General features: G+C 32.1%; 1 protein-coding gene across 1 annotated transcript in view; it reads right to left on the bottom strand.

Annotated features, from left to right (window-relative positions):
* Nucleotides 1–582: 582 nt before the first annotated feature.
* The window catches only part of LOC140161252 (serine/threonine-protein kinase Nek1-like), an 83,847-nt gene continuing 70,027 nt past the window's right edge, over nucleotides 583–14,402 (bottom strand). The window contains exon 41 of the mRNA XM_072184713.1: nucleotides 583–1,244. Coding sequence (XP_072040814.1) covers nucleotides 1,234–1,244 — 11 coding nt within the window. The 3' untranslated portion in view covers nucleotides 583–1,233. The remainder of the gene's footprint in view (nucleotides 1,245–14,402) is intronic.

Genomic DNA, 14,402 nt, shown 5'->3' with positions numbered 1-14,402 from the left:
TATTTAGATTTCATCAAAAACACACCATATGCTTGTAGACAAGGTTTTACGGTATTAGCTCTTTGGCCGATCACTACTAAGACAAATAACTTATCCGTATTTTTCACCAAACTGGTCAATGCTAATGCTCACTCTGACCTGATCTGATTACTTAACTATAAATCAAATACTCTTTTAAAATGCACACTTGATATTACACCATTGCTAAGGAAAAGGTTATTTTGTTGATAATTATTCATTTTGTTTTAGGCCAAATAAAAAAAAGGTTTGTCTCAAAGCTCCCGCGCACATTAGTTTATTCACCCTCATTAGTAAAAAAAAATTTTCTTCTATTTTTTTTCTCCAAAAAGTGTAAAAAATATGATCGAAATGCCGTTTTGACATTTTAGACCCCTGCTTACCTCACTTCAATACAATAGCAGCATCACTTTATTGTTCAATACAACACTTCATAAAGTAGAATAGGACTGTGAGGTTTTTTCACATTTGAAAAAAATCTTTGGACAAATTAAAAAAAATTAAAACGCATTTCGCATTAGTTTTTCAGAGTTGGAGAGCTTTGAGACAAACCGTTTTTTAAAAAATTTGGCCTTACATTACTTTGGCATGACAATATTGCTTTATCTCACTGCATTATTTGTGTCTTTATATAAGTTCATTACAATGGTTCATACAAGGCTAGTGTTATTGTTAACCTGTTGTCATATTTAGCAAATAAATAATAGGAATTATTGCTTTACTATCCTCTATCGTGTGATAGAGGATAGTAAGATCCAATATATTGAGTAGTGGATGGAGGCACATTAATTTTTAATCAGTTAAATAATAATTCAATAACTTGACACTATTTTATTTAGCAACCATCTTGAAAACTCCCTTTATTCTAAAATGAACGAAACTTGTTCAGTTCAGTTGCCCATAACTGGGTTCGTGTATTATTTGCCCAGCTTGGCAAGTACTATCTTCAACAAAACGGCCATTATTTAGCGCTTACAAGCTAAACCACTTCTGCTGACTAAGAATGTTTAATAATATGAATAGACAAACTTTTTTTGTGCTTAACTAAACACAAAATAAATAAATTATTCAATTTTGATTAGGAAATGCATTTTCATGCAAAGTGCAGCAGAATTGAGCCATTGCAACTAGTGAAGGAATGTTTGTGTATCGCTAAATAAAGATGACCAATAGGCACTCTATGTAGGCAGTCCTGACTATACTAGTTTGGGTGCATCAGTCATTATCTGTAATAACAAACAAAAAGAAAATGATTAAAATAATAATCAGATTGAATTTATGATGCAAAATTACCTGCAAGACAGAAAATCATTCTAAGCTATACTTCAAATATGTTTCAGTAAAAAAGCTATGGATTATTTTCTTTCGAGTATGGCCAATGAAGGGTATTGGAACAGAGCTCAAGAAAGAATTTTGAACTGATGGCAAAATTGTAAAGTATCCTTTGCACACTTTTTCTCCTCCGTTTAGAATGAGTGTAATTAAGGTTAAGGTTTATTCCAACTCTTGTATAACTTTTACAACATCCATGACTATTATGAGCACTATGAATTGGTATACATAGTTACACAATGCATAATCGCTGAGGCAAGTATTTCAAGACGTAGCATTTCTGTCTTTCATACAAGCTGTATTTACATGATTGGTACCCATCCGTTTTCATTGATAATGGATGAGTCTGACACATCAAAATTCCAAATAAGACCCAAATAATTTGTAGATTGATTTCAAATTCTGGACATTTCAAGAGTATCCAATGTTGCATTTGGAAGAAGCAGGCTTTTCAATAAACATCAAAATTGATGGGTACTAATCATATTGATACAGCCTGTATGCAAACTAGAATAACAGAATTGTGCAAAAATTGTACTCTGTGACAATACATACACACTTAAGCTGCAAGATAAAGTCAACACTACAATTTAGAATTGATGCAAAAAGAACAATGCATGATTAGAGATAGATGTGCAATCAAAGTAACAATTTGTAAAAATACAACAATGTCATTGTTTTTTTTTCTTGGCAAAATGCTGTTACAACAATGATAATCTAAAATCATGTTTCTTGGAGAGGTAATAATTAAAGGAATTCAAATTTCTGTATCTCCGAAATTAAACATTTTTGAATAAGGTCCATTTTTTGTTGTTGAAATGTATTTTTTCCCCACCAATATATGGACCGAAATATGTCAAAATTTTAATTTTTTTAATTTGTTTTTAATTTTGGGGACATTTTTGGCTATAAAACAAATTTCAGGGCCTAATTCAAAAGTTGAAAAAAAACCCAACATTTTTGCTTTTAGAGCAATAATAATATGTAATTTTGGTCATTTAGAAGTGTAAGTTTTTGTTAACTTGTTTAGTGGATCAACAATTTTAGCTGGAAATTCATGTTTTTGGACCTTTTTAAAAAAGGATGCCTTTTCCAAATTTCAAAGATACGGTTAAATTCCTTAAATACAAAAATACATTTTGATAAAATCAACAAATATGACTAGCAATCACAATGCACATATAGATATTTACCAATTGATAACTTTTGAAACAAATCAATCACAACAATTTGGTCAACTCATTTGGTCAATTTATAAAAAGCAAGCAAGAGAATGACCTCTCATAGAAAAAGCTGAAACTGATAGAAATACCTGAAAAAGCATGTGAAATTGAGCAAAAAACCCCCCCAAAACAGCCTGAAAGTAAATAAAAATGCGTAAATTTTGGTAACAAAAATATCTGAATTCAGGTTTGAACTTGACAACTCTCATGCCTGAAAAAGACATGCAGAGATTGGTAGCTCTGGATGTACACTTTTCCACACTTTTTGATTTCCATATTAATATGTTTAATGTTTACCCATATAGTTAGCTGCTCACCCTGTATTAAAAAGCCAGAAATTATGTTTTCATATTGGAATAGCAGATCTTAGAACTTGGCGGTTTTTTTTTTTCACAGGGACAAAAATCTGTGCACATGTACGGCAGCCTGACATATGGATGTTAGTAGACAGGCTAAGGATAGTTCAACAGAGACCCGGGCTCTGAACTCAACACAAAAGTGGGTAACCAATGCATGTTCTAAATATGCATCCGTGTCCGCAAAAATGAAAAAACAAGGTATTTGAGAAAAGCTGAAAAAGATTGACAGGCCATTTTATGTGATGCTTGGGTTCATCAAATCTCTGTTTATCTTTGGTTTATATAGTCCTGGCTGGTCACTCACTCACACAATCAAGCAATCGAGCAATTATTAAACCATTTTAATGATTCGCTGATTGCTTAAAATCAATCAACGAATCAAGCAATCATTGAACCGATCAGTAAATCAATCAATCGACCAATCAAATTACTCGCTCACCCATTTACTCACTGAATTACACACCTGTTCAATCAAAATTTCAATCAAGCAATCATCCAATCATTCAATTATTAATACTCACTTGCTCACTCATCTATATATATCTCATTAGTTCACTCGATCATGTCAAACAAAATTATTACTATTATCAAGTAATACTTCAGAACTCATTCAATCACTCATGCGATCAATATAGATCATCACTTACTCAGCCATTCAATCAATCAATCAACATATCAATTAACATAATCAACATTTCAATAATTTTATCAACCAATCAATCATAAGCTAATCAAACCATCCACTCACTCACTCACTCACTCACTCACTCACACACTCACTCACTCACTCACTCACTCACTCACTCACTCAATTCCCGTTTTACTCAATCATTAATTTTACTCATAAATACATACTTAAATAATTAATTAATTAAATAAATAAATAAATAAACAAGTAAACAAGTAAGTAAATAAGTAAAAGGTAAATAAGTAAACAAACAGGTAAACAAACTAACAAACAAGTAAACAAACAAACAAGTAAACAAACAAACAGGCACTAACAAACAAGTAAACAAACCGGCAAGTAAACAAACAAGTAAACAAGTAAACAGGCAAGTAAACAAACAAGTAAACAAGTAAACAGGCAAGTAAACAACCAAGTAAACAAGTAAAAAGGCAAGTAAACAAACAAGTAAACAAGTAAACAGGCAAGTAAACAAATAAGTAAACAGGCAAGTAAACAAACAAGTAAACAAACAAGTAAACAAGTAAACAAACAAGTAAACATACAAACAGGCAAGTAAACAAACAAGTAAACAAACAAGTGAACAAACAAACAGGCAAGTAAACAAGTAAACAAACAAGTAAACAAACAAACAGGCAAGTAAACAAACAAGTAAACAAGTAAACAGGCAAGTAAACAACCAAGTAAACAAGTAAAACAAATAAGTAAACAGGCAAGTAAACAAACAAGTAAACAAACAAACAGGCACTAACAAACAAGTAAACAAACAGGCAAGTAAACAGGCAAGTAAATAAGTAAACAGGCAAGTAAACAACCAAGTAAACAAGTAAAAAGGCAAGTAAACAAACAAGTAAACAAGTAAACAGGCAAGTAAACAAATAGGTAAACAGGCAAGTAAACAAACAAGTAAACAAGTAAACAGGCAAGTAGGCAAACAAGTAAACAAGTAAACAGGCAAGTAAACAAACAAGTAAACAGGCAAGTAAACAAACAAGTAAACAGGCAAGTAAACAAACAAGTAAACAGGCAAGTAAACAAACAAGTAAACAAGTAAACAGGCAAGTAGGCAAATAAGTAAACAGGCAAGTAGGCAAACAAGTAAACAGGCAAGTAGGCAAACAAGTAAACAGGCAAGTAGGCAAACAAGCAAACAAGTAAACAAGCAAGTAGGCAAACAAACAAATAGGCAAGCAGGCAAACAAACAAATAGGCAAGCAAACAAACAAATAGGCAAGCAAACAAACAAACAAATAGGCAAGCAGTGGTTAGCAATTATTAATTTATTAAATGAAAACAATTTACACCACTCTGGAAGTAACTATAAACAAACAAACAAATACATAGATATATAAATTTTAAATTTTTGTTTATAAGGTTTTAAAAAACCTTATAAACAAATAAACAAACGAACGAATAAACAAATTAAGAAGCATAATTATAAACAAACAAATAATCGAATAAACAAATGTGCAAAAAATCAACAAAATAATAAACAAATCAACAAACAATAAATAAACAAATAAACAAAGTAACTAACATAAATAACAAATAAATAAATAAACCTATAAATAAACAATATAATTAACAAAAAGATAAACAACTCTTAAACAAACAAATAAACAAAATAATAAACAAAAGATAAACAAACAAGCAAAAAACAAATAAACAAACAAATATACAATATAATTAACAAAAGATAAACTTATTAACAATAAAGTTATAAACAAATCAACAAACTTATAAACAAATAAATAAACAAACAAGCTTGCAACTTAAACAAAATACAGACAAATAAACAAAAGATAAACAAACAAGCAAAAACAAATATATAATATAATTAAAGATAAACAAACATATTAACAATAAAGTTATAAACAAATCAACAAACTTATAAACAAATAAATAAATAAACACTTACACCTTGAACAAAATACAGACAAATAAACAAAAGATAAACAAACAAGCAAAGAAACAAAATAAACAAACTTAAAAACAAACAAATAAACAATATCATTAACAAAAAGATCAACAAACGAAGAAATTATGAATAAAGTTTTAAACAAATTAACAAACTTATAAACAAATATAAATAAACAAACAAACTTAAACCCAAACAAAATACAGGCAAATAAACAAAATAAATAACAAAGATAAACAAACAAACAAACAAATAAACAAACTTATAAACAAATAAATAAACAAACTTATAGGCCTAAACAAACAAAATAAACAAACATGTTTCACATCCGGGTTTTTGACAAAAGAGGAGGAAGAGGGGAGTTTTTATTTTTTATCTCAAAAAATGCCGGTAAATAGGGCCTACCCAGTACAGTGCCTGGAAAAAGGAGTAAGCCTTTTATTTGTTTTTCTGATAGGTATCGGTAAGACCCCTTTAGGCCTAATTATCACAAAACCTTCCAAAAATGTTTCTTGTAGGCCTATATTAGCTAGGCTATAGAAAGCATCTCAACTTCCTAGACATATAGGCCTATAGGGCCTAGATATGTTTTGAAAAGTTAGCCTATATTAAACTGAATTTCAAAAATTAATAATAGGCCTATAGGCCTATAAATCGAAGAAACCTCAAAAAAAGAAAGCAAGAGAAGACGTGAAACATGTTTATTTATTTACTTATTTCTTATTTATTTAGCCTAATAATTCCCGCGTCCAAAATTGAGAATTGCAAAATATTTAATTAGGCCTATTTGATCTTTATTTGACATTTTCTCAAAATGACACAGGCCTATATTAATTTGCTACTTTTTTTTACTTCTTAACTATGATACTGAAACACCCCTGCATTTTAGATATCAATGTAGGCCTAGACCTATAAAATCAACCATAATCGCAATAATTATAGCTGCAGTGCCAAAATGTATACCGTTGATATTGGGATGTGACCACTCCGATAAGTATTTAGGGGGAACTTATTAAGTTGTGCACGGTATAATGGTTTGTAAGAAGATCCATCCATATGTTTTGAAGCAGGTTTGCAAACTTTACATAATGCGATACATTATTTTTAATTAAAATTAATAATTAATAGGCCTACCTAATTAACAGTCATCGTGCCGTTTAAAAATATTTTAAAGAGCCTAAGCTAGGCATAGGAGCCCATAGGCCCGGGCATAGGCCTAGCCAACTCACGGCATTAACATAGGCTATTAAGGCTAATGGAACTCGATTGTTAGTTTCCTATTGACTGCCCGCATCACTTTTTCAATTTGACCAAAACTTTCATTATTTTCATAAAAAAGTCAATGATCTGAAAATTGAAATGGAAAGAATCAAAATTGAAACTCTCAAAATGTCTCGATATCCCCTGCTGATCATAATCAGCAGTTTTTCTTAGTTGTAGGGGTAGAGGATGTAGTAAATAATGGAAATTTAAGGATTACCTCATCATGTTTCTAGTGATTACAAAATTACACATTTCTTTCATTTTAATGAAAACAAATTCAAATCTTTTCTCAATCCGTTGCAAAATGTCTGTAAAGATGATCTAAGCATTAATACCGGTTTTGAGATGGTCTTTCATCAACAATATATACTTTGGTACTGGTGGGGAACCTAATATTTGGAGAAAGCTGTTCATAAAATCATTGATTTTGTTGACATAATGGATAATGAAAAGAGACCGAATAATGAATAATGAAATAGCGACCTCATCCTTTTTTCAAACAACCAATCGGAAACTAATAATCGAGTTCCATTGGCCTAACATATCATAATTTATTTTTTCCACATATGCAAAGTACAATAAAATGATAGTTGATTGCATAAAGCATTAATATTTCTATGGATAGGGGCCTATAGACATATTTTCTTTTATCGTAAAAGTAACGGTCTATTTTTCATGATTTTAGCACACTTGTTTGTAATAAGTTGTAGGCTCCGAGTGATCTCAAGCACGGCAAATAATACGTGCTCGCCTGGTCAATACATCATGAATACACGCAAAGTCTTGAACACAGACTAGTACTCGCACATGCGCAAAGCGTGTGAGGATTTAGGGGAGTCGGTCGAGATTCAGTTTATTGCCGTGACCATTGCCAAGTTTGTAATTAAAATGCATCCTGGAAGTGGACAGCGCGTATTGCTATAGCATAAAACAAGAAATTCACTTCTGTATATGCATTTCTCTGTAATCAGTATTGCATTGTGTCAGAAATCCAGGTTGTGCATGTATATTCAGATTAAAAGTCAGATTTTTGTTTTGGAACACCCTACATGTGAATTTGATATTTAAATGTGATAATGTGATATTTTAGTGATTCTTTAAACTACTTTGAATATATTGTTCAATATACATTTACATTTGTTTACAAGAGTAATGCCAGTTTTAGCATTAATGAAACAATTTAAAATGCGACTTTTTCACACATTGAAAATGTCTACTTTTATGGACTTATCATCATTACTTTTAAAGATAAAATAAAAACAATGTCTAAAATTTCCCACTGCCTGTTAAAATAGTCAGGGACCTGGAATTTAGTTTGTGTTAATATAATTTTGTGTTATCAGGTATAACGTATGAAGGTGTATGCTTGGGACTTCAAAAACATTTTGTGTTATCAGGAATTTTGTTTTACAAATTTTGTGTTTATAACTTTCCACTTCCTGGCTTACGTCGTATGTACAATCTCAAAATAAGTGATTTCCTCTTTCAATTATAAGTGCTTCTTCCACTGTAAAAATTCAAAAACAGAGTCAGTTAGCAAAGTGCACTTTCCACTTCCTGGTGCACTTTTATGAAAAATCAAGTGATATGCGCATTCCACTTCCTGTGTGCACTTTACAACACATTTCGCAAATCGCAATGCACTTTCAACTTCCTGGCTTATTAACAATCTAACAATGCGTGCTATCCACTTCCTGTGTGTAATTTTATTGCAACTTAGCAATGCTAACTGTACACTTTCTGGCTTATGTACAGTCCAGTGCTTTTTTTTATTAAAGACATAATGAACGATAATTTAAAATGAGTTGAGTCAATGTTTTTCAACCCTGATTTTTTGGGCATATTTGTAATGTTTACACATATCCCAACTTACACAAAATTGAATTCAGCAAAATGCTTTGTGTTTTTAGGACAACAGAGCAAGTTTGAATTAAAGTCATAGGCCTATTATGACTTGAAATCCCTCATAGAACATCACAATTAAAAAGCTAAGATAGTGAATTTTCTTTCACTTTACCGCATTAGTTCGGCTTAAAATGATCAGAAAACTTTCCTGACAGTTGTTACTGATAATATTCTTATAGTATTTGTCAAAGAATAACTAAATGTGACCGAAATCGTATATTGAGGCTTAAATTACAAAGTTAGCTACAAATATGCGCTTTCCACTTCCTGGGGTTCACTTCTATGAATAAATCATGTGCTTTCCACTTCCTACGTGCACGTTGTTACAAATTTAGCAATGCTCATATTCGAGATTCGACTACGAACTGCATTTACACATCATAAAACAAGGTAACTTACGGCAGAAGACATGGACCGTCGGTTTGTAGAAACAAAATTATGTATATAAAGTTCATATTGAAGACAAATGTGTATTTACTCAACCCCTCACGTTGTTTTTTGTTCTTTATAATACCGTACATATAGCATGTTTCACCTTCATAGATCATCCGAACAATTGTTCGGAACAAGGTAAAAAAAGTATGCAGCAGGGAAATAAAAATTTGACGGATTCACACAGATGACAAAAACAGAGGACATGGTCTTCCAGCGACGTCAATCATCTTGAAAAGTGGGGGAACATTTGGTCTGAATTGTTAAGGTGGTACTACACACCCTGATAAATTTTGTGAATAATTTTGCGTTTTTCGCAAAAATAATTACACACTGGTAACAAAAGTTAACATATATTATAGGGACAAGGAATCCAATAACTTCACACTGAAATTTCAGTGATTCAAGACAAGTGGTTCATTATATATGTTAAGAAATGAGGTACATTCTAGCGGTACCTCTTTATCATAAATAACGTACCGCTTGTCTCGAGTCACTGAAATTCCAGTGTAGTAACTGGATTCCTTGCCCGTATAATATACATGTTTGATGCGGCTGAAAAGAACAACATTTACCCCTACCCTTGGATTTCTCCCAGTCACCAGGATTGATGCACATGGTTCTCTCAATTAAAATAGGACAACCAAAGGAGCTGCTTTAAAAGGTATGTTGTAAAGTATGCCTTTTTCACAATAACATTTACGAAATGTTATTACTCCCAGGAATTCCAACACATTTGGCTCACAATTTTGAGACATGTAACAAAAAATACAACTAGGTTATACACTTCATAGCACGATATGTGATTTTATTGTATACAATATCCATGGTGTGAACATCTATACCTATTTCGGATTTAAAATTATAAGCAATTATTCAAGATACATTTATGCAATATGTTTGAAATTGTCTTTGACATTACGATACCCATTTCATGAGTCTATATTATATTGTCCATTCAATATAGAAAGATATTTGATCTCTGTCACCCCAGACATTGTGTATGCTGGTGCATCAACACCCCAGTGGAGCTCAGGGGTGTATCGAGTAATTAGATAATCATTACAATTATATAATTTATTTACCTTATAGTATATTGATAATATTTTCTTTTTATCATAGTACAATTTTTGGTAATAAGCATCTCTTCACACTGACATTGTGACAAATGTTACTGATCAAATTACGTTTGAGTTTCAAATGCCTCGGACACACTTAGTTTATTTAGTTGGCAGGAGATGTGAGGATGTCCACGATTCTGATTTTTACACAACTGTAATGTATCAAGGTGGGTCAGTGAGAAGAGACTGGAGATTTGCCATTTGGTCTAATACCATTTGGTCTAATATCCATTTCGCTCTACATCCATTTCGTTGAAACCCATTAGGTCTATATCCACTATGTCCAATAATCATTTGGTCCTATAACCATTTGTTTCGATAACTATTTGGTCCGATAACCATTTAGTCTAACAACCATTAAGTCTAAAACCATTTAGTCTAACAACCATTTAGTCTAATACCCATTTGGTCTATAACCAATAGGTCTAATAGCCAATTGGTCTAATACCCATTTGGTCTACAAACCATTTTAGTCTTACAAGCATTAAATAGACGAAATTGTATTAGACTAACTGGTTATTAGACCGTCATTTAGTATTAGACCTAACGGTTATTAGACCAAACGGTTATTAGACTAAACGGTTATTGAAGAAATATTAGACCAAATGGTTATTAGACTATATGGTTAGTAGACATACCGGTTATTAGACCAAACAATATTAGACTAAATAGACATTAGGCTATATGGTTATTAGACTAAGTGGCAATTAGCCTTTCTGGTAATAGACCAATTGAATATAGACTAAACGGGACATAGACGAAATGGTATTAGACCAAATGGCAATAGACCAAGAGACTTAGCCTGTTTGCACTCAAATATTGAGACAAATAATGCTGACACACAATAAGTATGCTACAGGTTCTATAAAAGGAGATCCTATAAGGCCAATGTAATGAAATTATTAGTTTCCGTCACCCGCCCTCACAACTTTTTCAATTTGACTAAACTTTCATTATTTTCATATAAAAGTCAATTATCTGAAAATTGAGATGGAAATAATCAAAATTTAAACTCTCAAAATGTCTGACATCCCCTGCTGATCATAAGCAGCAGTATTAGTTGTAGGGGTAGAGGATGTGGTAAATAATGGAAATTTAAGGATTACCTCATTCATGTTTCCAGTGACTACAAAAATTGCAAATTTCTTTTCATTTAAATAAAAACAAATTCAAATTTTTTCTCAATCTGTTGCAAAATGTCTGTAATGACGATCTAAGCATTACCTGTTTTGAGATGGTCTTTTATCAACAATATAGGTAATAGCCATATAAATGAAAGTTTTGACAATAATGAAATTTTCCAAAATAATGAATAATGAAATCATGACCTCATATTTCACTGAATAAAATGTGACAGGAAACTAATAATTTCATTTCATTAGCCTAAAGGGTGTCATTTTCACCCCATGTGCATGATTTTTCTTGGCGGGGGAAAATGCCCAAAAAGTTTCAACTGAATAGCCCATTGCTGGCTTCACTATTCAGCGAGTGAAATGTTTATGCATCATTTGGTCTTTGAGAGTAAATATTGTACATTACTACATGTAGCAGGCGGCGGATGACATGATCGAGCCGGCAACTCTTAAAACCGCCCGGCCGTATGGCATTTTCCATATACTGGTTAGTTTTGTGGGGTTCATTATCGAACCCCAACGGTTTTAGCTTGTATTTATATTATTTATCAACATAGGCCTATTTGTTTGTGATATTTCAAGCGTTTTAAAATTTCAAAATAATCCCATTCAATTACACGGTTGACGATGAAAATTTACTGAATTTAGGGAATGCATGTCATACACCACCTGATTACTAGTACACATAAGATAGTTTCTTATAAACTTTATAAAAAAAGCACTTGACAAAATCTCACAGCTATCACTTATTAATCACAAACACTGATTTCTTTAAATGACCAATGTAATATACATGGCCTGATATTCTCAACTATATACATAATATTATAGCACTGTATTAGAATTATTTACACATTGCGTTTTTATAATAGGACGGATATCTACATCAAGAATGTTGAAGTATGAATGAAAACAAAAGAAAGAAAGAATACATCATGTAGCATGTTTTCTACTTGTCGACCGGTTGGAAACGGGTCGAATTTGTTATCCAGTTCAGTAGAAATAGCCCATACCATTATTTCCAACTGAACCTGCATACCTAAAAATGAAACCTTAGCTGAGTAGATTCTTACTGTGTTGCAACCATTAGGCTGCGATCACATAGAAGTATACTGTATACGGTATTCGCTATACGCTCATTCGATCAGACCTAAAAGTTTGGGTAGAAACTGCAATTACACATCAAACAAGGCAACTTACGGTAGAAGACATGGACAGTTTGTAGTAAATGTACTAAAAACGTCATATTGAACAAATAACAAAACCAAAAAAAACCCCAAAACACCCAAATTCTGGCGATTCACAATACGATGCGGCGCCAGCGGTTGCTCTTTGCTCTTGCAAGTCCAATTTTTGACCTTCAGGGTCAGCATCGCCGTTCTAGCCACCATAGGATTTTCGGGTGAGTGTGATAATAATAATATTGAAAACAGCTCCACGCAGGAGTCTGTGTGACCAATTGATTTGTGTGTAACATTATAACATTGACATTTAAATACACAATGACATTATGTTCCTGTGTTGTATTCAGATTACACAGGCTTTGGATGTCGACATTTTCCCCATTATACACTGCGTGGCGTATCGAATTATGAATCGACTTAATTAAACAGTACTTGATTTTATCACCCAGAACTTGTTTTTGATTTGATAAACAGACTAAATTAATATAGTTCATAACTAATACAAAAACACATATTTTCCACTTTATGGCTTACATGTTTCCAATTTATCACAAAGGAATACAGAACGTTACCTAATGGCGCCCTGGGCTCCTTTGCCTTGAGGTAAATTTCATGTACAAATAGAGAGCTACCTCCTCTAAAAACCCAACAAGAATTAAGGGTATGTGCCCTTATTTGCCGGTGGGATTTATAAGGGAGGGCACTTATAGTTTGTGTCTAAAATTCCAGTTATGTCAAGGGAGCCCATAGCGCCATTAGGCGGACGTTTACGGTATGACACATCACATAAAAAATTTGAAATGACATCTCACACACATGACACATTGATGTCCGATGTAGAATATTGATTTTATGTGACACAGACAATACAAAATATATATTTAATATTGTCTGTATTTTTCATACATATTTTCAATATTATCTGCAAATGTGGATTTCCAACAACTGTCACGTTTTGATGCGTTGGATCACATATGCAATGAATATACAATATTTCAAAGTGACTATACAGTCTTCAGTCTAATATTACATGCTTTGAAGCATTTCAATGTCACCTTTGTTGTTTGCAACACTGTTTAGCATGCACGATTAATACCGCAAAACCTTGTCTACAAGCATATAGCATGCTTTTGATGAAAGCTAAATTTATTTAATCCAGACGCCATCCATCGACAAAATTATAATATTATGGAGTTTGAGCAAATTAATTACCGATACAAGCATATACAAACAAGTATATTGTAAGACCGATCTATTGTATTGGCATATTTACAGCTGTCTCATTTTTATTTAGATTTCATCAAAAACACACCATATGCTTGTAGACAAGGTTTTACGGTATTAGCTCTTTGGCCGATCACTACTAAGACAAATAACTTATCCGTATTTTTCACCATACTGGTCAATGCTAATGCTCACTCTGACCTGATCTGATTACTTAACTATAAATCAAATACTCTTTTAAAATGCACACTTGATATTACACCATTGCTAAGGAAAAGGTTATTTTGTTGATAATTATTCATTTTGTTTTAGGCCAAATAAAAAAAAGGTTTGTCTCAAAGCTCTCGCGCACATTAGTTTATTCGCCCTCATTAGTAAAAAAAAATTTTCTTCTATTTTTTTCTCCAAAAAGTGTAAAAAATATGATCGAAATGCCGTTTTGACATTTTTAGACCCCTGCTTACCTCACTTCAATACAATAGCAGCATCACTTTATTGTTCAATACAACACTTCATAAAGTAGAATAGGACTGTGAGGTTTTTTCACATTTGAAAAAAATCTTTGGACAAATTAAAAAAAAAATTAAAACGCATTTCGCATTAGT

The sequence above is a fragment of the Amphiura filiformis genome, chromosome 9, assembly GCF_039555335.1.
Source record: "Amphiura filiformis chromosome 9, Afil_fr2py, whole genome shotgun sequence".
Taxonomy (NCBI): Eukaryota; Metazoa; Echinodermata; class Ophiuroidea; order Amphilepidida; family Amphiuridae; genus Amphiura; species Amphiura filiformis.
The sequence above is the reverse complement of the archived record's forward strand: the minus strand, read 5'-3'. Positions and strand labels throughout refer to the sequence as shown.